This window comes from Dermacentor silvarum, chromosome 3 (genome assembly GCF_013339745.2).
Source record: "Dermacentor silvarum isolate Dsil-2018 chromosome 3, BIME_Dsil_1.4, whole genome shotgun sequence".
NCBI classification, from domain to species: Eukaryota; Metazoa; Arthropoda; class Arachnida; order Ixodida; family Ixodidae; genus Dermacentor; species Dermacentor silvarum.
In genome coordinates, this window is record NC_051156.1 from 158621048 (window position 1) to 158648536 (window position 27489).

The following is a 27489-nucleotide window of genomic DNA, read 5'->3' on the forward strand; positions in this document are numbered from 1 at the left end:
CAGCGAGATTCCACGGTCATCGAGTGAGATGCGTTCATGTTTGCTTGTGCGCACGTGACACCGTGCTTGGTAATTTAGTTAGTATGCCTATGCTTACAAGCTCATACGGCCGATAAACTTCGTGTAGCTGTCCAGTAATTTGCTATCGCAATCGATGCTTCACATTACGGGCAAAAGTTCGACTTTTTAACGGAGGAGCTGTTTAAGCTCTTCGTTGCGCCGCGTAGCATAGACCATAAACTGCGCCTGGCGATGACGTCACCGTGCGTTGCCTAGCAGCCACTTGGCACAGCTGCGCCTCGCTTCGCCTAGCTTCGACAGCGCTCCTCTGCCGCCGCGCCAGCTGCTACGACCACGCACGTGCTCCTTCTAGCCATGACGTCACTTCGCGTCGCATAGAAAGCAACAGGCATAGCTGCTCCCCCGCTTCGCCAAGGCGTGCCATCGCTTCGCCAAGCTCTTCACGCCGCCCTTCCAGTTGCCGCGCACATGCTTCGCCTTGCCACACCGACACAGCGCGCCCGCCGAGGTATTACGTGACCTCACCGGAACTCCGGCTCCCGCCAAAACCTCCTCGCTCCGCCGGGTAGGCGGAGACAAAAAACACCGCATATCCACGAAGTGAATGATGATGAGTGGGCGAAGCACCGGGGGATCATTCGGGCACAACGCCTGAAGCGGGCTTCCGGCTTCCGCCTTCCGGAAGCCGGAACCGGAAAATGTGGAGGCAGAGCTTAGTCGTGACATCACCGGGAAATAAAAGCTCGGAGCGGCCGCGACGGCGGCACAACTTTCTTTGACTCTGTGGCAAATGCATGTAGCCTTGACATGGGACGACCAAAGAAGATCCGGACACCCGAAGAAGCCGCCGCTCATCTTGATGCGCGTCGCTCGACCAGGCGATAATGTGCGCGTGGGCAGCGTGCCGAATTCGGAATACGAATACCGTGTCTATCACTTATTCCACTTATTTCCTAGCAAGACTTATCTAAGCCTAGTAAAACTGGAAAGAAGCTAGATTGATCACGAGCTCCGCTGTTTACTCCAGTCTTGCACCACTAGTGTAATATGCCCACATTTTTAACAGTGGTGCTGCTTAAGCTTTTCGTTTCCCCGCGTAGCGTTCGTAAAAGGTAGCCTAGCGATGACGTCACTGCGCCCAGCTGCGCCTCGCTCCGCCTAGCTCCTCCGCCGCCGCGCTAGCGATGACGTCAATACGCACAGTTGCGCCTCGCTTCACCTTGCGATAGTCAATCGATAGTTAATCGATTATCCATTAATAATCAATAAGTTCCGGAAAATGCTCGGTATGGCTTAGTAGTGTTTAGCCTAGCCCAAATACGTAGCCAACACCTTGGGATAGCCAATCGATAGCTAATCGATAATCGATCAATAACCAATACATTCCGGAAAACTGGGGATGACTTCGTAGTGCTTAGCCTAGCCCAAATACGTGGCCAGTACCTTGCGACAGCCAATCGATAGTCAATAATAGGTAATCGATAATCGATCAATAATCAAATCCCGGAAAATGGTGGGGATGACTTGGTAGTGCCTAGCCCAAGTACGGGAACAGTCGATAGCCAATCAATAGGTTACTGATAATCGATCAATAATCAATAAATTCCGGCAAAGCATAGTCCGTAAGGCCAGGACCAATTAAGTGCCGACCAGCTCCGCTGTTTCTTTAGACTTGCGCCACTAGTGCAAGCTACGCAAACTTCGTTTTTCTTCTTTTAATTGCGGCTGCGTGCTCCTTCGCTGCTGCTCGTGGCACTAGCGCCGCATTTTGAGCTGTGCGCACGAATTAGTTGCTGGGAAGCGTGAGAAGCAGTCGGCCACATTTTACAGCGAAGCTATTAGCCTCTAGTTGATCGGGCGTTTTCGTGTCCGCGTGCACGGTTATGACACAAAAGGTGGGCCGGTCCCGGAGACTGTGCAAAGAAGCGGGAAGCAGCACTGTCTGCGGCTTCTCCAAGCGCCATCACACGACGTCATCAGGGGACATCACTTGACGAAGACATTGCATGGCGTCACTGTAAACGTGATGACGTCATCGGATTACGTCATCAGGCGATATCGCCCCACGACGATGCCGTTCTTCTCGTATATTCGAATTACAATCCGAAGCTATCATGTCTCCAGCTTGTGTGTAAGTCGCACTTCGCGAATCCTCAGCAGCAATTTGTACTTTGATAATTCGAATTAGTTCAACAGGCACTTGTGCTTGCGGTATGCAAGTATGCGGCAATAAGCAAGTATGCTGCAGTTCCACACGCGTGCGTGCTCGTGTGACGTACGTCGCTTGTGGTGGTGGTGCTTGTCTAACGTCGCTCGTGTTTGTCTAACGTAGACAACAGCTTGGCTGTACGTACACTTTCACTGGGTGGAATGGGAGCGGATCTTTCTTTATTGCGATAGCAATTATATGGACAATCCGAACGAATTTGAGGGCGAGAGCCTTAGATGGCTCGTGGGTCGAAAATTTGACCGTCCGGAAAATTCAATGGCACCGAAACTGATGGTGGCACCATTGATGGTCGAACCCACAGACCCACGACCTTTGGTGCTAATAACGGCAAATGTAATTAATGTCCAGATAATTAGGATTGAGGTAATTAAGGCGTTCGAGCCCATGACATTTGTTGGGAGTCGAACCCATGACCTTATGTGTTAAATACGGCGAGTTAATTAAGGCACAGTTAATTCAGATTTAGTTAATTAAGGCACTCGAACCGACGGCCTTTAGTGCTAGAAAAGAAGTAATAGAAAGTAACAACGCATTCGAATGAGAATGTCAAGTAAATTAATGAATACCTCGTGAGCGCGCAGTGAATGATAAAGTGACTCAACTTTCTCTTGCCCTCGGTGTCGGCGTGAGGTTCCGTATAAATTTAGGTATATCTATGCTATACATGGTGTTTCAGTTAACTTGGGCCAAACTTTAAAAATATGCCAATGCTATGTAGCTGGACAGACCCAAGGTAATGTTTTCTGTGGCTTGGAGGTAGATTATTATTTTTTGCATTCCGCCTAACTGGATAAATAGTCTTAATTATTCAACTTCTCAATTATTATAATTAGATGAAAAGTGACAATGAGAAAATTGTAGAGAAACATGAAAAATACCCGATACAGCTTTCTGTTGCTGAAACGTGCTACATAAAAGTGTTTTTCGAGTGTGAAAGATGCCCGCCGATACACGCAAAGTGCCTCGAGCGGCCACTCGCGCGGCAATTTTGCGTGCATTCGCTTGCTTCTTTCACGCTCAATAAAACACTCATGTAGCACGTATTGAGCAACAGAAAGCAGTATCGGGTGTTTTTCATGTTTCTCTACAATTTACTGATTCTCACTTTCATGTAACTTTAATAATTCAGAAGTTGAATAATTAGTTGACTATTTTATTTTACAAGTACTGCGAGCCTTGTTACCAGGCCTTGGGCAGCAGCGGTCATTTTGAACAAAACATAAACATCAAAGAAGGTCAAATAAGATAGCAGCTAGACAGTGAACAAGAAACTGCATCATCATGATTTGACGGGTAGAGACGAGGGATGAACGCTATGGTTTATTCAGAAGTGCCGAAAGAAATGATTAAACCATTGGACAGTCAACAATTGTGGCGGGTAATGCGTTCTCGGAAATCGTGTGGGGAGGAAAAAGGATATTTTAAATCTGTTGGCCCTGCAGGAAAAATCTTTAACCTTTTTGTTGTTATTAAGGGCGCGTGCAGCTGCGGCTAGCCGGTAGAATATATCATATTTTATCTAGTCCTAATTGACTGGTATGAATTAAGTAGAAAAAATTCATTCTTTCCCGGTAACGCCTATTGCAAGGTTTTCCAGTTCTGCAGCTTCTAAAAGAGATGATGGGGATGTGCGTCAGCTCTACGAATTAAACATAAACCTAGGTGATTTTCTTTGGACTTTCTCAATATTAGTTATGTTGGTTTGTGCGTGTGGATTCCGGACAATCGCAGCACAATATAGTATGGGTCGGCTAAATGTTTTATGCGCCAAAGGTTTTATTTCAGGTTATTTCATATTGATCGCCTTAAAAAGCCTAGTTGTTTCATTGATTATAAATGTATGTCACATGTTCGGTGCACCTGAGATCTGATGCAATTATTATTCCCAAGTATTTGTATGTAGACACAACAGATAAAGACTGCTTGTTAATGCTATAAATAGAGGATAAGAGATTCTTTTTGCGAGTAATGGCCATTGCAACAGTCTTTTTGAGATTAATAGTGTTCTGCCATTTCGAGCACCATGTTTGCATTAGACAGCGAGGTCTTTAAAATTTCCTCATCATTTGAATTGCGTATTTTGTTGAACAAAATGCAGTCATCTGCAAAATGCTTAATCTTGACGGGTATTTCACTGATGACGTCGTGTATAAAGGAGAGAAGGAAGAGCGGGCCTAACAGTGATCCTTGTTGAATGCCTGAGCCTACAGCTTTGGGTGTCGAAGCTGCATCCTTGACTTGAGCACGTTGTTTCCCTAATGAAAGGAATGTTTTAATCCAGTTAACTAAGGTGTCGTTCTTTAAAATGGGTTTTAGTTTAAGCAGTAAATTGTAGAGAGTGACGCTCTTTGCAAAATATATTGCATTCCGCCTAATTATCTAATTAGGCGGAATGCAAAAAAAATAATAATCTGGGCGTCTCCAAGCGACGGCAAACAACAGTACCTTTATTCTGTCCAGCTACGTAGCATTTGCATATTTTATAAGATTGGGACAAGTTAAGTAATAAACCCTTATCCGATACCATGCGATATGACATGCCGTATATGCGGGTTATGAATCCACACCATTCTACTATATTCTAATATTGCACATGCCGGGTGTTAAATCTCGAAAAATGTGTTCCTCACAATTCTGAGAATGGCAGCCCACAAACAAATGTCATGAATGAACACACCGAGAGCACATGCCTTTTATCTTAAATCTTCACAGACTTAAATTATTAAAGGTGCGAAATAATAACAGAGCGTAAACATGAAAATCATGTAGTTTTGCTGGCGCGGCTGTGCACTACCTCCGGGATCCATCCAGGGAAGAGGTTTGGAACATACCCGATACGAAAAGTGGTGGTATAGTCGCTAAGCAAGACGTTGAGTTTAATTAATAAACCTAAATTAAATATCCAATGGCAGTAATTCAAACAGAGGTCTCTTAGTACAACAGCTGGTTCTTACTTACTCAGTTTACGTTCACTTCAATTCATACTGCCACTACAGCTCGTATTGTGTAATATTGTAACATGCTGCTACCGCATTCATTGCTTCGCTCTCATGAAGAAAGTGTGACACTTTGTTGTGGTTTGACATGTTCTGTACATGTTATTGCGATAGCAATTATATGGACACTCAAAAGCAGATTTCTGCCGTCGGCGTCGCCGTCGCCGTGAGGTTCCGTATGACGTAATTTGGAGATGAAATCGTCGCCGCGCGCCGAACGCTGTATGTGCGAGTGAAAGGGCGCGAGGGGCGCGTCTTTCACGGGGAGTGAACGCACGGCGGAGAACAAACGCGCGTTCTGCGCCGTGCTCGCTTAAGGGCTGCAGAAGTAGGCGTCTCTTTTCTCCTTTACAATCACCATATATGTAGAGCAAACGCGCCTTCTTCGGACGCGCGAGAGGCCGTGGGGGAGGGGGAGGGAAGGGAGGCGACGTTTAGCTGCGGCACCAAGTGCCTATTTATATCAGAGGCTCCAGCAACAGTCACCAACGCCGCACGCATTTTGAGCTAACGCGGGCAAAACGCCGATGGCGTCGACAACAGTTCTGCGTGTTGTTGCTACCAAAGCCGCTCACCTTACTTCGTATGGCATTGCTGTGTTGCTATCGCATTCATTGCTTCGCCCTTAGGGCGAAACTGTGACATTTTTTTTTTGTCCTACGCTTCACCACCAAACCTGACTCGGAGCGCTCCTGCCAAGAGGAGCGAAGGGACTCGTTGCGTAGCCTATAGAAGTAGGGGGGGGGGGCTTAGGTTCATGCCTTTTTGGCGGCGACAGACCAATTAATAATGACGCGTTGTTACGTTGTTACTGTGCGCCCCAGTGATACGGTGACCCCCATCCACTGACTTGCAAGACTGTGCGCAGAACATGCGATGGAATAAAAAGTGAGGGGGCGGGACAAAATAGTGCATATTCTATTAAGACGGGTCCCCTCACCGTAGTGAATGCCTTTAAATAATATAGTCACGTTACTATATATATGGCAAAATCTATTGAGTTTAATCTAATGGAAGAACAGTTTCCCTCCGATACCGTCACTGAGAGTGCGTCTTCGTCGTCGTCGACCTCTCGGCTTCCGCAGAAGAGCCAAACCGATTGGTCGGAGCTCTATGGTCTAGCGCTGCTATGGTCATGGCAATAATGTACAGCGTAGTCACATCTCACTGAGTCTATAAGCACTAGAACAACGAGTCTATAAGCACTAGAACGTTACCGGAATTTTCTTTGTGCTTTAACGTCGTTGTGTGTTTTAAAAAATAAAATAGACATTCTCAAGAAATTTTTGAAGCAAGCGTTGCTTTTGAGCGCAAATTTGAAGGAAGCTGACGCGATGAATAGGGGGGAGGGGGGGATCTCTTTAAACATGCTGCAGTAAACACGTACAACGGAAGGATGGGAGTCGTCTGATTGGTCACTGTTTAGCACGCGGAATGCATTTTATTCGCCAATTTTGCCATTCCTTATTGCCGAAAAGAGCACGGCCCAGCTTGGTGTCGGCGTTACCACGAGTCCCTCGCTCCACATATAGCAGTGAACAGCAGTAGGAGGACACCATAGTACAAGGATGAAAGCAGCAGCTATATGTTTAACTATGCTGTCAAGCGAGCAGTTTTGTTTGGCCGTGAGTTAACCATGGTGGCGGATGACGCTTTGCTGCATGTCAATAGTTGGCACGTGACAGTTAATATATCCTATTGCCTTCTTCTATACAGTATAGTTGCACTTTATCTGCCTTCACTAGTACTTGCGGTTTTCATTGTTATTGTATTCTGCACGAAACATAAACATTACTTACCTTTCCAATCTTGCTTTCTACATCAAAGGCTGCCCCTGCGTCGTCTCCGGTCCCCTTCTGGTATTTCCTTGCAAATGCGTCGTATGCAGCAATAAACTCTGACCTGAATCCTTTAAGCTGTAGCTGTTCCGATGTGCCCAAAAGGGACATGGGCATAACCTAAGCAAGAAAAGTGATAAAGATTCCATGAAAAAGAACTCGTGCGCAGGATTAGCTGTAAAGTCAAAATTTTACTCATTCCATACCGCAGCTAGTACCCATAAGAACACCATATGGTACGACCGTCACAACATATATAGCCTTTCCCTTTCTCCATCACCCCTTTACTCGACCCCATTTACAAGTATACGTTTGAAGGGTCTTCCGCAATGAGCTGTGTATTTTTCATTATGCACAGTCAAGTTTATGCACACTGTCATGTTTATATGACAGTTTATGCACTCGTCAAGTAAGTGGATGAGGCAGTCGTTCGCAGCACGACGATTGTGTATTGCTATTCGCCAACTTGGTACGCTTCGTCGCTGAGAACTCACTGACGCAAAGGACCCGTTCTCTTCATTTGGACAAAATTACCGTGTTTGGTCTCCAGCAATAAAACAGCACATTGAGCGCATTCAAGTCTATTTCAGCTTGATTCACTTTTACTTTAAATAAGCACTGTATATCCAGAACATCTCGCGTCCTGTTTCGTCCACCGGGAACTGTTGTCGAGTTCGTGAGGCGAGATAAGTGCGACAAGGTTCTTAAAAAAAGAACGCAAAACAAAGCTCACAAGCACAAAGTTGGGCCTGCCGACTGAATCGTCTTTGGATTCATCAACAGACGAGCTAATTTACACAAATGAGCACCTCTGCCAATTTATGAAGAAGCTGTTAGGCATGGCAGTAGCCCGCAAACGCGAAGCGGGATGGAAATTTGTTTGGGTGAAAAACGGCAACATTTTCGCACGTTGCGACGGAAAATCGCAAGTTACAGCGATAAAGCGTGAAATCGACCTTGGCAAAATTTGCGCGGGCGACGAGAAAGGCGCATTTCTTGCGCAGCCTGGTTTCCTTGCCAATACTAGGATGGCTGTCAATTGTATTCTCCGGAAGCTCTAACAAATGCCGTACCCTGTGAGCCACACAAACTGTTTAAGCTCTTTCACCTGAACACAAGATCTGTTCAACAAAAGCACGATGACATCGCTGTTCTGTTAGTCATTCAAGATCTCTTTTGATGTAATCATGTTCACCGAGACCTCGTGCAATGACAACTCTGATCGTTTTGTTTTACCTCGCTACAGTCATTTCTTTTTAACTCGTCAAGATAGCAAAGGAGGAGGGGTGTCGATACAGGTAGCAGTACGCCAGATACGCCAGATTCATTCGCCGTGTGCCAGACACGCTACCGAAGCGAGCGAGGCCGGCTGCGCATGTGACCGTTCGCCTGTTGGGCGACACATCTGTCTCTCTGTGTTGATGCAGCCTGGTTTCTTGGGCTCTCGCCGGATTCTTGCATCCCTTCTGCACTTAGATGCAGCACCACTGCTCTATTGGATTACGGAAAGGTCAAAAATCTTGTTTGACAGTCTGCGCTGCATTCAAAGTAATTTAGGCTTACGTACGGCACGGCACTAAGCCGTGTGGCGCAGCGAAAAACAGCTAGTTTGGCGTGTATTGAATCGTACTGGGACATGTTTGCGACGCTTTCTACGAGCCCCAACATCATTGTAACTTATTTCAGTACTTTTTGGGCACGCTTGCCGCACCTGGCATTTTGAAGCAGTTAGTTTCGCGTGTACTGAATCTTACTAGGACAAGTTTGTGGTGCTTTCTCTGACCCCCAACATTATTGTAACTCATTTCGTTACTTTTTGAGATACATTTGAGGCCCGTTGGCTACACCCGGCGTTGTGACGCACTTAGCGAAAAACAGTTTCGCGTGTACTGAATCTTACTAGGACAAATTTGGGGTGCTTTCTCTGACCCTCAACATTATTGTAACTAATTTCGTTACTTTTTGGGGTACATTTGAGGCCGTCGGCTACACCCGGCGTTATGATGCACTTTGCGAAAAAGAGCTCGGTCATAGTGCCCAGTTAGTATGTCTTGTGGGACAAGTTTCTGATGCATTTAAAGATGATAGTCTTTCTTGGGCTACCTAAACGCGACAAACTGTCTGTCTGTCTGTCACTCAATAGGCGGATAGCAAAATGATGATGTCGTCAGGTAGCGACTTCCGGTTCGAGAGCTAGCGCTTCTGTTGCTTCGTTCAGCCTTGTCAGCAGTTTCTACAGTGGGATTTCCCGCTGTTCGCAAAAAAAAAAAAAACAGTTCAGCAACGTGATTATGGTTAGCTGTTCAGCATTAGGGTGCGCGAACTCTTCCGTGAAAGGAAAAAAAAATGTTTCGTTTTCCATGAAATGAAGCGCAGAAACGTAAATGGGCAGTTGCCGTCAAACCAGCGAGCGTGAACGGCGATCTGTGAGTACCGAACGTAAGAGCCAGAATATGTGAAGATCATTTCGTCGCAGGCACGTGTTTTGGCCCAACCGGGGGAGGGGGGGGGGGGGTAGCGTCTGCTTTGCTCTACGTGACGTGATCAATAATAAATATCGGTCGTTTAGGCCGACTCTATACATGTATATCAAAGACATGGTACCCTCCCCCCTCCTCGCATGTGTGTGTGTGCTTGTGAAGAAATTAAGTAAAATGTGAGCTCAGTAAAATACAGTAAGTACGACAGGTATAGTGGGCGTTTGAAGCAACGGTGCAACGGTCTCTAATCGCGCCACTGAATGAACCAGTCTTCGAAAACGCATCATTGAGACGACCCGATCGATCGGAGCAGACATGATTAATTGTTAATTTCCGTTAAGCGTTTCCGTTTCCGCATCGTCTTCGTCGGGGCGAAGTGCGTTTAACAAGTCAAGGACGGCTATACACGTGAAAATGCACATGTGACCAGGCTATACCTACTCCCATAGCAATAGCTTCTTCGCTGCGTCTTTGCGCTAGAATACGTGCAAAAACGCGTAATGCCTTCTTTTTTCGAAGCTTTCGTCGCCCTGCTCCCTCAACGAGAGGGTTGCATTTCCTGCGGCAAGTGCATGGGCCGCTGTGTCTTCCGCTGTGTGCGAGCGTGCAGCCGTCATTTACATTTGCGTCAACAGATTCAGAATTGTACAGAGTATTTCACCGCACTACATAGATATTGTCACGCTGCACGGCGCAGCCGAAAAAAGAGGAAGTAGAAGGGTGCGCGAGGAGCTGGCCGCTCCCTGTTGGCTTGGATGACCGTCCTGTCCCTTGCGCTACGCTAACCATCCATCATTCTTGTAAATAAATCCATCGCATCCGTTACAATTTGGTGGAGGTGCTGGGTACATCACACTGGACGACCCCTTAGACGCAGCAAGCGGTTGGCCGGGCTACCACCGGGAGACGTCGACATGAGCGATTCGGACGGTGGCGACGTTCGCGAGGAAATCGCGGCAGAAAACATTCGCCCGCCGCAAGCCGGTTACTGGACACCTCATCGAGAAGCACGCACATTCTCAGGCAAAGCGAATGAGGACGTCGAGGACTGGTTGAGACACTACGAGAGGGTGAGCCTCCACAATGAATGGAGCGCGGATGCGCGGCTCTCTAACGTTGTCTTTTTTCTTGCGAGAACTGCCCTCATGTGGTTCGACAATAATGAGGGCTTGCTCACAACTTGGGACAGCTTCGTCGAAGAGATAAAGAAATGCTTTGGCGATTCGCTTTCGAAAAAGAAAAAGGCTGAGCAGACACTTTCACGACGAGCGCAGTTACCGGGAGAGACGTGTACCATCTATATTGAAGAAATCCTGAAGCTTTGCGGAATTGTGAACGCAAACATGTCGGACGAGGACGAGGTCGGACACCTACTCAAACGAATTGCCGAAGATGTGTACAACTTTTTGATCTCTAAGGAAGACCTCACTACCCCGTCCGACTTAAGCCTCACTGTCGTACGTTCGAGGCTCTGAAGACACGCCGCATTCTTCCGAAGTTTGGTCGGCTGGACAACGTGATCAACATAGCAAGTGTGGACGTATCTGCCTCTAATGACCTGGCTGCTTTGGTACGGCAAGTTATTAGAGCTGAACTGGCTCATTTTTCAAGGCCCAGATGCCACCCACGTGTGCCACCAATGCTCCGTTGATGAGCGCTACTTGGAGGCACCGGCGGCCTGGCCGCGACCTGCCTGCGGTGACCGCCCCGTTTCCGACAACGCCCATGCCCAGAGCACCATGATCCAGCCACAAGCAACGAGTTTTGAACGGCGACATGACAGACAGCCTCGACGTGGGTAGTCTCCCGTCTACAATACGCCTTGGATGTTTGTACCCAACATCAATGAAAATCGCAGCCCACCTGTGTGCTACAGCTGCGGGGCTCAGGGACACATCGCGAGGTATTGCCACCGTCGCCCACAGCGTGCTCCGCTAAATCGCGCGTATGCGCCTTGCATACAAGAAGCTACATCCTGGCAACCATTTGTCCCTTTCCGCCAGCCACGTCGATACTACGCGTACATGCCAAGGAATGACTCCCCCGTGTCCGACCGCAGCCTGACTCCACCGCCGACTCGGACACGTCGATCGCCATCTCCACGTCGCCGCGCGCCTACGCCGCCCCAGCTGGGAAACTAGCTGGTGCGACCGATGGAGGTGAGGTCGCTGGACGGTCACTTTTTCAAATGCCTCCGTCTGTCGTCATGGTGAAGAACAAAGTGTGTGTTTGTGTCGATGGTGTTAATACTGTGGCGTTAGTAGATACTGGTGCTTCTGTGTCTGTGTGTCTTGCGTGCAAGAATCGCCTTGGACCGAAAGTGATGTTTGCTTAGGATGGAAGTACCACGTTTCGCGGAGTTGGCGGTGAACTGTTACGTCCTGTGGGAGTATGTTCTGTTGTGATATTCGTTGGTGGAAAGGCATTTCGAACGGAATTTATTGTACTAGCACGCGCCACGCATGACATAATTCTTGGTATTGACTTTTTACGGGATAGTGCAGCAACATTAGACTGCAGGGCTGGTGAAATTTCACTCAGCAGCGATACCAGACCACCCGCGCTAGACGACATTCCATCCGATCATCAAGAAGTATTTTCCGTGTCCACTGATGTACTTTTGCCTGCGCAGACGGCAATGTTCATCCCTGTGACCTCGTCGCGCGTCCGTACTGGTTCCTGCTGTGGATAAATTGAAGCTGAATACGTCAACACTCTAAAGAAGAATGTACTTGTCCCTCGGTCACTGATCGAAGTCAGAGAAGGTTGTGCTCACGTTTGGATGGTGAATGTGTCCTCCGAGTCAGTTGTTTTGCCTTCCGGACTGAAGGTAGCACGCTTTGAAGAAGATAGTGTTGCGAGCATTCGTGCGGTTGCTATTTCTATGGACGCAAGCTCGCCACTCAGTGACCACTCTTCAAAATTTAGGAGCATGATAAATAAATCGCTCCCCTCTTCTCACCAACGCGCGCTCCAAGAGCTACTTGCCCGCTATGCGTCAGTGTTTGACTTTGCTCAAGAGCATCTGCAGTCACCACCGCACTCCCGCGTACACCACCGCATCAATACTGGAACAGCATAGCCAATACGACAGAAACCATACCGCGTCTCTCCTGCCGAGCGCAAAGTGATCGCCGAGCAAGTTACAGACATGCTACAGAAAGGCGTCATCCAGGAGTCCAATAGTTCCTGGGCGGCTCCAGTCAAATTGGTCAAGAAGACAATTCGTGGCGATTTTGCGTCGACTACAGACGCCTAAACGCAGTAACGAAGAAGGATGTGTACCCTCTGCCACGTATAGATGACGCCATTGACTGTTTACATTCTGCCTCGTACTTCTCCTCTGCCGATCTGCGCTCAGGCTATTGGCAAACACCGATGCACCCGCCAGACAAGAAGAAGACTGCCTTCGTAACGCCGGACGGAGTTTAACGTAATGCCTTTCGGTTTGTGCAATGCTCCGGCGACATTCGAGCGATTCATGGACACCATCCTGCAGGGACTTCGATGGGAAATCTGTATGTGTTACCTGGACGACGTTGTCATTTACGGCAAGACATTCCACGAGCACAACGACTAGAAGTTGTGCTTGACTGCATACGGCGAGCGGGACTGATCCTAAACTCCAAAAAGTGCCACTTTGGCGAACGTCAAACGCTTGTTTTGGGTTTCCTCGTCGACAAAGAAGGCATCCGCCCAGACCCCCAGAAGCTTGCGGCAGTTCGTGGCTTCAAACAGCCGAAGACGGTGAAAGACCTTCGTAGCTTCCTGGGACTATGTTCGTATTTTCGCCGTTTCATTAAGGACTTTGAACGCCTAGCTCACCCTCTCACATCACTCCTTCACAAGGACTCACCGTTTAGATGGACTACTGAATGTGAGTCTGCATTCAGTGAACTAAAATTTCTGCTCACCTCAGCTCCAATTTTGCGCCACTTTGACCCAGAGGCCCCAGCTGAGCTTCATACCGGTGCTAGTGGTCTGGGTGTTGGAGCTGTACTCGTACAGATACACAGCGGACGCCAACAAGTCATCGCCTACGCAAGCTTATCAAGGCTGAGCGGAATTACACCGTAACAGAAATGCAATGAAGTTTCGACCATATTTGTACGGCCGCCACTTCACGATTGTGACAGACCACCATTCTCTTTGCTGGTTGGTTGGACTACGCGATCCATCTAGCCGATTAGCTCGGTGGTCATTACGGCTTCAGCAATGCGACTTTTCTATCTCTTACAAGAGTGGTCGCTGTAACACCGATGCTGACTATATCTCGCCTTCCGTCAGCAAGCACGCGAGATACGGACGATGACTTAGTTGAATACCTCCTTTCCATCTCCGCAGAGTTTCCTGATGCCACCGCCTTCAAGCGTGAGCAACAGCATGACCCTTCTATTCGAGCTATTCTTGACGCCGCTCGGTCATCTGCACGCGGCTCACCGTTCATTATTTTCGAAGATTTATTGTATAAGAAGAATTATTCTGCTGAAGGCTCTCCACTTCTGCTCGTGGTTCCCCAGACGTTGAGGCCTATGGTACTTCCTGCCATGCACGATGACATCATGTCAGGCCACCTTGGCTTTGCTCGGACACTTCACCGACTGCGCCAGCGTTTCTAATGGCCCAAGCTCTGGAAGACGGTGAAGCAGTACGTTTCCAGCTGTGCCATTTGCCAACGCCATAAGCAGTCAACGACGCCTCCTGCGGGTGCCTTGCAGCCAGTTAAACCGCCAACCGTGCCATTTGAAAAAGTTGGTGTCGACTTGCTAGGTCCCTTCCCCAAGTCTACTTCCGGTCGTCGCTGGATTATTGTATGTGTGGACTATTTGACTCGATACACTGAGATGGTGGCGCTCTCTTCGGCTACAGCAGCAGACGTTTCATCGTTCCTGCTGTACTCCGCCATTCTGCGCCATGGTGCTCCACGCGTTGTGATTAGTGATCGTGGACGGCAGTTTACCGCGGACGTAGTTGAAGAACTACTACGTCTTTGTGTATCTGATTACCGGCATTCGACCCCTTACCATCCACAAACAAACGGACTCACTGAGCCCACGAATCGTACACTGACCAACATGCTTGCCATGTATGTCTCCACCGATCACAAAAACTGGGATTCAATCTTACCATTTGTTACGTATGCTTATAACACTGCCAAGCACGAAGTCACTGGCTATGCGCATTTCTTTCTTCTCTACGCTCGCAACCCCCAAAGCTTTATCGACACCATCCTTCCCTGGTCCCCACATGATGACTACTCATTCAGCCAGATTTTATGTCGTGCCGAAGAAGCGCGTCGACTGGCCCGCCTCAGGACTCTCTCCTCTCAAGATCATGCCAAGACTTGTTATGACGCTCGACATGTGCTCGTCACATATGCTGCTGGGGACTTTGTTTGGCTTTGGACACCTTTGCGGAAAAGGGGGCTGTGCACGAAGGTTCTGCCTCGATGCACTGACACATATACGTTGTACTGAAACGACTGAGTGACGTGACCTACGTCATCGCAAGAGTGACTTCGCACAACCGGCGGTCACGTAACACGCAAGTCGTGCACGTCGCCCGACTCAAACTGTACCACCATCGGGCTATGTAACTCGCTCGACGAGCTTCGTCTGCCCGCGGAGAAATTGTCACGCTGCACGGCACAGCCGAAGAAAGAGGAAGTAGAAGGGTGCGCGAGGAGCTGGCCGCTGCCTGTTATGCTTGGATGACCGTCCTGTCCCTTGCGCTACGCTAACCATCCATCACTCTTGTAAATAAAGCCATCCCATCCGTTACAATATGGCATGTGTACGCAGTTTAAGTAGTGCGTGCAACTCATTTCTGCTTCACTTAGGCCGGTGGAAACAGGAAGCGGCCTTGTACCTCACAGAATCTCGACTGATTGGTGTAATAGTGAGGCAGGAATGAACTCAGGTCTTGTTCAGTGCATAGTGCACATAATCAATTTCTCAGGACGCGTGAACTCCGACGAGAACTGTCAGCGCCTGCAACAAGAGTTTACTTACGCTGTACTGCGCACAGCAGTAATCCATGCTTGTCGGCTGTCTGTTTCGTGCATTCTGTTGCGAGTCGGTGGAATTTCACTGCTGGCATCAACCCCTTCATGTGTACATTGCTGGTTTAGGATTCCACAACACAACAGTAACTACCAGCCTTCCGTAGGGCCGCAATCGCAAACAAGAGACGTTTCGCGCACAGACTGCGCGAGCGCGGCGTAACCGGCACCTGAAGGGAAGCGGCGGAAATGTGTACCAGAAATATCGACCACCTGGGGTCTTTAACGCACACCTAAATCTAAACAGGCCTCGAGCATTTTAGCCTTCATCTAAAATGCGGCTGCCGCATTTGTTGCTTCATTTGTTGCGCCACATTGTCGCCCAAAATCTCAGAGAGTGTAAAGCCTTTACAAAAACCTTGACAGTTTTTTTTTCTATATGCAGACATGATTCGCTGTAAATTACCAACCCAAACGGAAGCGCCCAGGAATGAAATTGTGATAGTAGCACCGGTTTCTTGATTTATGTCAGCGCGAAGCGACGAGAACAAAGGATGGGTAAGGGGGAGGGGGGGGGGGGAGGGTGCGCAAAAAATTTCGGGGAGGGGGCGTTGAAACCACCTCCCCCCCCTGGCTACGCCCCTGCCCTGCAAGGATCCTCAGCACATTGATTATATGCCGTCTTCATTCCGGCACAACGAAAACGCAACTGAGGCTGCACGAAAGATGGAGGAGAGGTAACCTCAAAATAATTCGTGAACTTTTCAGATACTTAAATCAGTGCTTTCTCTCTGCAGTTATATACGACATGCGTCTCTTGAGAAAGAAAACGGGGGACTGCGAAGGCACAGCAGCTGACGACATGGCGCGCGCTGGGCACCGCTGCAGACAAAACAGCGGACGAAGCGATCGACTGCACCGTTTGTTATGGGAAGCATCAGAAACAGCCACTTATTAGGTTGACTTACCACTTATTAAAGACTACATCATAAGTTAACGAACGTTTATTTGCGCTCGACAAACGTTTTCGCGAGATGAACGTTATATGACTATTTGACGCGACACAAACACGTTAGGGCAGGAAATACCTGCCACACAAAAATACACGAGTCTAAGGGCGCCAACGTAAGCACGAAGAAGCGATAGCTCACACCTACGTTTTGGAACTGCCCAGGTTCGTGGTTTTTCGTGGTTCTTCACCAAAGTTCCGCAGTATATAAAAACAAAGCGCGTGAAGCATGGACATGAAGTGACGGTGGCATACACGGCGTCGGGGTCTCGAACCGGAAGTTGCGGCAGAATACGCCGTACTCCACAATCCCTTGCGACAATCGAGATTTTGCTATCCACCTATTCAACGGCCGGCCAAAACCAAGCATGAGGACAGGAGGTACAGAAAAGAAAGAGAGACAGACAGAGCGAGAGTAATAAATAAATAAAATAAATTTCTTGGCAAGGCCGGATTCGAGCCAGGGCACCCATGGCCCGAAGGCGAGCGTCATAACCACTAGGCTATACCCACGCTTACCGACACGAATTTATGGGAACCATATGATTGCGTTCTACCAATGATTGTAACAGAACTTGCTATGGGCGAGTGCAAGAGAAAATGCGAGAGAGAGAAAGAGAGAGAGACAGAAAGAAATGAGAAATGAAACGCTGCAAATGAAACAATCAACACGCTATAAATGGTGTCGAAGAGATACTACGCGTTAAGAACAAGCCGACTGTAGCCAAGGCTCTGTAGCCGGCTTTAAGCCAACAGTATTAAAAGCTCCCAACAGATGGCGCGAGAGCAGGGCGAACGCGCGAAATTTGAATTGAACTCAGCTAAACCTCCATTGCATCCACCATGGGAGGAGTGAGAGGGGAGGGGAAGAGCGCGAGGGGTGGATGCGGGGAGAAGAGAGGGTGTTACATTATCAGGGGCGGCAGAAGACTATCGTCTTTCGACGTCATTTGCAGGGATGCAAGCAGATATGCGGTCATTTTTATGACTCCGCATTAGCGTATAACTTGTTCCGGAACTGACACTTAATTGTCGAAAACACGACGAGCGATTGCCGAGACTGATTACACGGGAGTGTGTTGCTTGCGCTGGCAGAACGCGCAGAAGATGACGCCGAATACCTCAAATACTAGGAACTTCTAACTCAAAAATTTCGTCTTCTGGTCGACTGAAAACAGGCTTTCCACAACCGCATTTGTCTTCAGTGCGAGTAGGAGGCATTCTGTGACCGTCTAGCAAGGTCTGCCTGGGAGCCTGTGTTGTGGCCACCTCTCTGTATACGTTGCGTGCCATCGCGTCGGCTGATGCCAAGTTGTGTCGAAAATGTGCATTATCCCGAGTAGTTGTGCTCTTTAAATGCAGAAAATAAGGCCCGGAAAAGGTATTTTTACCATTTTTACCATATTTTATGGTATTATGAGATGAGTCAGGCATTTGCTACGCAGTTTATGTAAAAGCGAATCGCTTTTGTTTGTAATGCCACCCATTCACCACATTCGCACGTTTCGCCTATACGAGAAATTTTCCAATAACTTCTAAATACCAAAATGACACATGCTTGTAATTTGCTTTTTTCAGCTGATGCCGTCCTGTGGAGCCTCGAACGGGCACTACTGCTGCTTACCTGGTGCCACAACGTTGGATGAATGCACAAAAAGCCCGGAAAGAACATTTATATAGAGCAAAATAAACATTTCCTAATTTCGTAAGGCGTCTTGCGCCTACTTTATGAAATTGCACGTGGCACAAATTCGATGGAGGCTTGCAAATATCGTCCGCAATCATTACTAAATAATAAAACGATTCCGCAATAGAGACCGCAGGGATGAAAAGTAGAAGCGAAAAAGAAAAAAATGCCGCGCCGATCGGCGCAGCCGGCGTAACGCGGGCTAGCAAGCATTCATAACGCGCGCACCCGAAACGGAAACTGGAAGTGTGGCTCAGGTAATAATACCGGCGGCTTGGTGTGCTAATGTCAATTCGGCCGCTGGGCTCTATGGAAGTTGCCGCTCTTGTTTTCAATGGCGATGGTCTTACTGGACTGACGGACGGACACTTCTTCCCGTTGGATAAGCACAGAAATGCATACGCATTTAACAAAAGCAACACGTGATATTTTTTAATATTTTTATGGGCAAGGTTCCACTGAAACGCCTGTGCTCTGGAAGTTGATGAACCAGTACTTACTGGGAATAACAAGATGGCACTGATAAAATTCCGCTCGAAAGTTCAGATTTTTTTTTCTAGTTTTATATCAATAGAAACGCAAAAGAAAACATGTCTTTTTTTTTGTTTGCCCTTCTTTCGACAATTTACATCTCTAGGCGTCAGTCACCGGTGATTTCCTCCTCGCTGGCGGTGGCAATAGCAGCGCACGGTCGTGAAACGAAACCTCTGGCTCCAATGGCATGTTGCGCTGAAACACGCCGGCGCCTTCCGTCGCCCTAACGATCACTGTCATAATTTTGCAGCGTTGCTGCATAACGGGGCCTCGGCCTCGGCATTCGGCCAACATGTAAAGGCTAATTTTCGCAAGCGTTTTGTCCGCATTAAGGCATCTACTACACTACCTTCCAGGTCGCCAGCGTTACGGCAACCTCGTGCAGCTCTGCGCGGTTGGTTGTGGGCTGGGAGAATCAGGTGCGCCGTCAGCACATGGTGCGTCTCCAGGGTCCATGTTTGTGATTTTCGGCCGTGACTTCCTCGCGCGCATGGGTGTCGTAATTGACGTCACAAGCGGAGACTACAGGGCATGGCCTTCTAACCTCCTGCAACCCCTTCGCTACATTTGCGGTGGCCACGGTGGTCGTGGTCCGCCCGTGTGCTGCAGCCTTTGGTAGCATGTCGATGCACGATGAGGCACTTTTGTAATCGCTTTTGACTCGCTACCGCGCGATGTTCAATGAACGATGGGGTTGCACCCCCCTTATGCGTCATCGGATCGACAAAGGCGACGCACTGCAGTATAAATCAATATTTGCCCCGCTATAGTGCGGCCAACAGGCAGACAATTAACCAGGCATTAGATGAGTTGATTGATACTGGTATTTTCCAACGCTCAAACAGCCTCTGGGGTTCTCCAGGGTCGACTGTTCTAAAAGAGAGACAGCTCTTTTCCACTCTGCGTGGACAACCTCGGCCTGACCGAGGTGACGAGGGAAGAGGCTTATCTTATGCTTAACGTTGACTCAATTGTGACTAATCTCGGTGATGCATGCTACTTCACCGCCCTGGACATTAACCGCGACTACCTGCATGTCCACACCAAGCCGGCTGATGCGCAGAAAACCGCGGCCACCTCGCACCGAGGCCGTTATCAGTTTACCCGCATGCCCTTTTGCGGCACTAGTCTCAAACATTCACCGACCAAACTCTTGGGGAAGCACCGTGCCGAAACCACTATGTGAATACGGGGTACGCTGTAATGAAGAACGCCGGAATAACCTTGAATGCCCCGGATGCACGGTACAGTAGCGTTATTTCATTCTGCCCTGATTGGAATGCGGCCGCCGTGGCCAAGAATGCACCCGCGACGTTTTGCTCCGCGCCTAGTTCTTTGGAAGAAGCGTCAGCACACACACGTTTGGTACTGAGGCATCAAACCATACTGCCTGGAAAGTTCAGCTGTACTGTGTGGTGCTGCCACTCATGCGAGGCGTGGTGCTTCACGATGAACGGAAATGACGTGCCCATGCTAAATAAACAATACTCAGTGCAATTATATAATTGACCAAATTTAAAAGATTCCCTTGCGTATCTTGTCGTAAAGTTGCAATAATATTTGAACGAAAACGCCTTTATAGTACCGTGGCGAAGATTGTTCTTTCTGCAAACCATGTGAAAATAGACCATGTTTTGTAAAATTTTTGAGAAGGTATATATTTTGAGAATGTTGTACAAAGAATGGCTAAAAAACGAATGACCGTTGGATCCTCTCGGTATCTAGCAATCTTGCATGAAAATATGTCCCTTTGGTTTAATAATGTTCGTGGAGCTCACAGCCTGTGGTGTTCCCGAATCGTTGGATGTTACTGCGATTGAGACGCATGACCTGCGCGGATGTACTCCCAAGCATAGACCACTAATTTCGAAGTGCCGAAAAACGCACCCGTAGGGCTCTGCCAAATATACCAAATAGCAAGAAACAAACGCCCATCCTCAAAGAAAAGCTGAACACCTCTAAAAAAGCGCGTGGAGCCGACCCTCAACTTCGATAACGTAAGCTCAGCATGCATTGAACGATGTTGCAGCTTTACTTACAAACCAGATGTCATCGTTCCTCATGAGGCGGCCAAAGGGGTGAAAGTTGAACTTTTTTACCAGGTCTACGTGTAAATCCATGAAGGTGGAGACTTGAGACGCTCCAGCAAAACCTTTCAGTGGCCCACTCCACAAAGTTTGGTCCAGCAAATCTTTCAGAGGATGTGTGCCGTTGTCTTTCTCCAAGCCTGAAACGTAGAAAAATAATAGCCAGTTACATTTAATTGCACCTGCAAAGACGACGTGACGGTGGCGACTTTGCGAGCTGTCATGCTCACATATATTCGGAAGAGCGAATAGCTAGCGGAGCGGTGGCTACGGCATCCAGGCCAAGCCGAGAACGAGAGCGTGTCTTAATTCTCGTGGCTTGCGGTTCAAGGTGCCCGAGATTCGTGGTGCTGACTGTGACGGTTGATGGTCACGGATGGTAACAGACAGCTTTAGTTAGTCCGCAAACCTCTCACCACTACTGGTTTACGGCAGTGACAACGCTGGCAGCGGCATGTTGTCTGCGTGGCCATTGACCTTTACGGAGGCCTTCCTCTAACGTCTGCTGGTAACACGTAGGTCATCGTCGATGTTGACAATCTTATTTTGCACGCCGAAAGCACAGCTGTTCCAGCTTCCAAGGTGCGCGATGTCGCGTCATTGCTGCTCCACTGTTTCATTCTACGTCACAGTTAACCTGAGTGACAGAGGGCACGCCTTTTTTCTCAACTTTGTCGAAGCCCTCCTCACTCAGTGCCAATTTATTCATAGTCACCACGGCATACCAGCCTCGGACACATGGCTTTCACCGAGAGTTTCAACCAGACTTTGAGTGCTCTGCTTGTCATTTCGGTCGCACCTGATCTCACAAATTGGGACCTCATTCTGCCATTCGCGACGTTTGCTTCAACACCGCTACTCAGACAACTACAGGCTTTTTTCCTCATATTCTGCTCTACGGCCGCCACCCATTCCTTACCATGGGCGCCATAGTGCCCTGCCACCCTGATGCTTCCGAACGTGCACCAGTGTACACAGGTGATCGTCATGCTAAGGAGTGCAGACACTTAGCCCGATGTTATACCACCACTGAGCAATAGCGGTATACAAACGAGTCCACGACGGCCACGCTCTCATTTATTGTCACTCCAGGAGATTTAGTCTGCTTGTCAGTTTCCAGTCAACCTGCTGGCCTCTCCGTAATTTTATACCCTGGTTTCATGGAGCGTATCGCATTTTTGAGCGTACGTCGCCGGTGAACTACCTCTGTCGTACCGCTACCCGTCACTGTGGACTCGACCTTGTTAATGTCGATCAGTTCAAGCTCTACGTACCATGAGCTGCTCATGTCAATAGCTAGAGTCGTCAGGCGGTGTTTGTGATGAGGAACACAAACATGAACCGCGATCAGTAAACAAAAAACCAAACCAAACCAAGCAGCAGCATCGACGAAGCTACATAGAAGAAGACGACAGCCCGCTGGCCAAGCTACCACGGTACTATCCGTTCAGGTAAACCACCCGGCAATGCTTAAAAGTTCGTCACATACGACGTTTCAAATACGACATGTAGGACACTGACAGATGGGGTGCGGTTTCGAGAGTAATGGGTGTGCCGTGGACGTACGATCGAAGAGCGATCATGCGTCGTTTCGTTGGGAAGCAAGATATTTCTGGTCCAGTTTTTTTTACGCCAAGCAACGTTCCACAAAGCTTAACGTCATTTTGAACTAAATTGGCGCTAGTGACGACGTCCTCGCAACTGTCACCATTATGTCACCTAAAAATCACGCAGCGACAATAACAGACGAGAGGACCAGCTATTAATAAGCATGGAAAATTCATCGGACAGCATATGTGTGACTGAAGTAGCCGACAAAGTCTAGCAGTGCAGTGAGGAAGGCAAACATATCACGGCTTCCTAGTGAATTGAAGGTAAAATGTTGTAAGGGAAGGCGCAAGCGTGACCTGAACGCGTTCTCCAAGTGCCTAGCTCCTGTAGCAGGCCATTTGATCAAAAAAATGTTGACTGCTACAAGTACATTATTATTTTTTACCGAGGAAATCGTCAAGTTTCTTCTAAACACCAACCGCTATGCACAAAGAATGAATAGTGCCTAAACAGATGAGATGAAATGCTTTCTTGCTTTTTTTTAAGAGCGAAGCTGTTTAGGCCAGCCGCCAAAAGTGCGCGTTTCACGAAACTATCATCATCAGCATTGGCTCGAGCGTCGTGGTCTTCTTCCACAGCTGGCTGCGTGGCCACTAATCATTCCAGCGTGCAATTTCACGTCTCTTCTGTCGTCGTAATGGGGAGGCAAAGCTTGCACAAGGGCGCGCAAAGCTCGAATCACAACGAAGCTGGCCGATCAATTGCGTCTCCTGGTAGTATACCTATGGGTTGAACTTTGTAGCAGCTAGGTTCGGCCTTGGTTATGCCCGAGTTGAGCTTGGTTATGCCAGGTATCTCTTAGGTTACGACGCAATCGATCGGCCAGCTTCGCTGAGTCTCGAGCTTTGCGCGGCCTAGTGCAAGCTTTGCCGTTTTTTTTTTTTTTTTTTTTTCTAAAAGTGCCTTTTATAGACTGGTGCAGTGCTCAAGAAATTTTCTGCACTTATTTTGAACGCATTTGCCAGCTTTTGAATACAGAGCTGACTGACTGTGAGGTTATCGTTCAATAGAAAGGAACAAACGTTTTTTTAGTATCTTGCACACGGCGTGAAAATCGAGCAACGCGTAAAAGGATACCTGAAATAAAGCGATTGGGAAGCTACGGTAAACTAACATTTATGGCTTGCCGTACAAGGATAACTTGAGCGGAGCGAAAAGACGACCGAGACATTGCCGAATGCTGCCCAGCTAGAGTAGTTTGATTAGATAGCTTCTTGATGCGAGTGTCAACAATGCGTTCCTAATATGTCTACAGCACAGGAAGTCGAATATCACTGTTCGCATTTCTGGGTCCAATACCAGAAGCGTTATGCCAGAAGACATACACCAGAAGAATTTGCTAGAAGCATCGAATCTATTTGGGCGTATCGGTCAAATTGTGATACCGCAGGAGGAACAAACGATTTGTTCCGACTGCGGTGAGAAAACCCCCACGCGTTGAGAAATGTGATGTCCTAGTTCATGCAAAAAGCTTTAAGCTGTACCACACCCGATAAGGAATGCATTTATCTGGTTTCGTATACGTAATATTTATCAAAATTCGTTATAAAACAAAATACTGCCTATTTGTTGGCTGCGTCATCCTTTGACCTAGAGTTCCAACCAATTGTCCCTTTCTTCCAGCTGTTCGCAGCTGAATAATTATTCTCTGTAGGCGCAGTGCTGACTGCTACACCATTCAGTGTTTCCATTCATTCTGGCTCTTCATTTCAGCCTCTGCGTACTGATAAATCATGGAGCATTTCAGTCTCTGGAGTTGCTTTCTTTTCGTTGCCGCTTTGCTCCTTTGCCTTCAAACGTTCCCACTCAGCCTGTGAGGGCACGTCGCGGGTACTGGAGGTTGGGTGGTAAACACTAATGGGCGTTTATCATCGCTTACTTCCATAGCCTCTTGGGGCACGCTTGAAAGAAAGAACATACATGAAGAAACGCTACGAGGCGGACTGGGATGTTTGCTTGGAGGCTCGGATGTTTGCTTCTATTTTTCGTGATCTTGTTGAATATCACCAGCATACAGGTTATTTTCCTGCGGTGGTTGTTTCTTGTTCGGTGTCATCTACCTTACACGTGTGCGTGGTGCTCGCAGACACTTTTTGGATTTGCCTCTCTCTAAACAGTGGCTCGACGTTCCTAGATGTGGCACGCCACACTACCTTCATACTGGCACGTCAGAGCTGTCGGCAGCCAGTATACACACAGGAATGGTGAAAACAATCTTACAGTGTTCGTAGAATTCATACCTTTGGGAGCGCTAGGTGCGGAACTGAATCCGTTCGTGCACTCGTGCTAAATTTCGGCTTCAAGGAGTTTGTGTAGTCAAGGTGGGGTCGCTTGTGAACAACTACATTTAACTTGGACCGCAATAATACCGTGTTCCGCGTTCCTTTCTCCTGCTGGTCAACGAGACAATGGGTGCAACTTATATGAACTCTGGAGTACACTTGAGTGTTAGAGAAAGCTACAAATGTACTCAGCGAAGCACGACTTCTATATAAGCATTTTATAGAGAAGGCGAGCTTACCCCTAACGCAGATGTCGAATAATTTCACCATGTACGTGAAGGCAGGCTCCACGACCTTCTTTGCTGTACCTGCGGGCAATGAAAAGGGGCAAGCGATTTGTTTAAGTACCGAGGAAGTGTGAGGAATGGTGCTTAATATTATACGAGGTAAATCAAGCCACCTTTCAAGTTCTTTGAAACACCGCTTGAAATATGAAGAAATATGAGAAACCTTGGATAAGTAAGGAGTTGTACAAGCGAATTGTTAGTTAAAATAAACTCCGTGATATGTTATTAGGTATAAATAAAGCGACAGAGGAATAATATGTAAAGATATTTTCTAAAAATAACTGAGCCCCGACAAAAATGGAAAGCGTTCAATAACCTTATCTCTGAAAGGGACAAAACGGGTCTGCCTTATTTCTAAAACGGACAAAAAGCTTCGCACGAAATACAAGACGGTGGTTTGATGAAGTACACGGGACTTTCGTAATCAAATAAACTTACACTTTCTCACTATTGGCAAATGCGACACAAGTATTCAATTTTGGGTCCGCTACTGTTTCTCCTGCATATCAATGGCATCGTCAACATTTCACGCACTAATAATGGGGATGTATGCAGATGACAATTTTTTTTTCTGTGCGTGATCTACATTATGTAGTGGGAGACACAAACGTACGGCTGACTGAGCTGTCGAAATGGCTGACAGCGAATAAAAATGAACCTAATGTGCGCAAGACAAAGCTCATGTAATTGAGACCAAAAACACGGCCATACAGTGAACCCATTATCACTTTCCGCAATTGTGTTTTTTGTTGTGTACATCTAATACGATTTTTTAAAAGTCGTACTTATAAACAACACGAAGCGATCATGTTAATTATGTACGCTTGAAGGTCTTTGGTTCAGTTGGGATAATCTACGAAATGAGAAGCAATTTATTCTGCTGTTCAACAATCATACCTACATTATTGCTCTTTAGTCTGGGGCAGCACAACACAAGAAAAAAAGCTCGGCGGTAATGCAATGGTAAACTCGGCGTAATGCAGTTCCACTCAACGTGAAAGCTGGGGAAGTGCGGAACAGTGATTCGCCGGTGTTTTCCTTGTGTTTATCTTGTTTCATCCTGTGTTAATCTTGTGTTTAGCTATTATTTTCCCGATGTTGGGATTAGCTTGCCTGCGTTGGCGAGCAACTTCAGCTTCTCGGGCGCGCACCGCTTGATCAGCCCTGCATCGGCGCTGTCTTTCAGGGGCGAGCACCTGCTGTCGCTCCGAGCGTGCTTGCTGCTGGCGTCCATGGCGGGAAAGAGCGTCCAGAAGCTCTGGAACGGCTCTCTTTCAGCGCGCCCTAGCGGAATCTTTCCACTTGTGAGGCTGAGGCGCCCTCTTTTGAGTATAGTTTCGGTATCAGCTTGACGCTTTCGATGGAGTTTTTATTCATTTGGGTTAATGGATGCGTTAATTCATGATGTTTCCCTTCTTTTATGTTATTTTATACTTATTTGGTTCAATGTTATCCTTTTTTGGGGGAATCTTATGAGAATTTGATGTCCTACGTAGACCTTGTGTTGACACCCTCCGACGTGGGACGACATCCCGGGCCCCTAAAGCTCTCCGTACTTAAAAAACTTACAATCACTAGTTTTATTTTTTAAAAAGTGTCGCAGTACTGTCCGAAAGGTGAAGCATTGATTGCGATTAGATAGTAGCTTTATCGGCCATGTAATTCGCTTACTAACTAAAATAACAACCATGGTGTCACACGCGCACATGCAAACATGAACAGATCTCACTCGATAAGCCCTGACATTCGCATTCATGTATGACGCTGGTGTGACGAACATCGGCAGTAGCGGTGGACGATCGCTTAGTGCTGCTAAGTTCAACGCCAACTAGTCACGCGAGTACACAGCGCACGTTAAGCCACAGGCCATCTTGCTCCATGTAGTCTTTGCACCCGCCTCAGAGCACTTCAAAGAGAGGGCGCGCGCGGCCGCGCCCCGCGCACCAATGACTGGACCAGCGCGGTCACCTGTCTTACCGATCGCTGCATTACCAGATCAGAAGTCATTTAAATTACAACACATATATGGAAGGTATATCTAGACACCGCAACCTGAAAAACCTATTAAAGCGAGAATAAGTGTTAGTTATCGCGTATTGTGTAAGTCATAAATCTCATGGAAAACATCATTGTCCCAGTAATTTCTAGTGTTTAGTATTTCGCTTTCTTTTATAATGATGTATGCGTATTTCAGTTCATATTGAGTATACGTTTTCTGATCTGTATGCGTGCTTGCAGTCTTATCTTTATCCGTTTTATCATCGTGCATATCAATATATTTTGCCGAAATATACTACATTAACATTTCGGTTTCGCTGCCAGAGATTGTGTGCAACTGTCGTGCCAGGTGGGAGGGCCCCGTCAGGCGTTGCTCCCTTTTGTGCTTCCTTCCTCGGTGGCTCGAGATGTAGGCTTGAAGAAGGCAT

At 47.7% G+C, this 27489-nt stretch overlaps 1 protein-coding gene across 1 annotated transcript in view; it reads right to left on the bottom strand.

Annotated features, from left to right (window-relative positions):
* The window catches only part of LOC119444946 (uncharacterized), a 69139-nt gene that overhangs the window by 23606 nt on the left and 18044 nt on the right, over window positions 1-27489 (bottom strand). Inside the window, exons 6-8 of the mRNA XM_037709284.2 lie at window positions 25016-25084; window positions 20836-21023; window positions 7047-7205 (exon numbers count right to left, since the gene is read on the bottom strand). Coding sequence (XP_037565212.2) covers window positions 7047-7205; window positions 20836-21023; window positions 25016-25084 — 416 coding nt within the window. The remainder of the gene's footprint in view (window positions 1-7046; window positions 7206-20835; window positions 21024-25015; window positions 25085-27489) is intronic.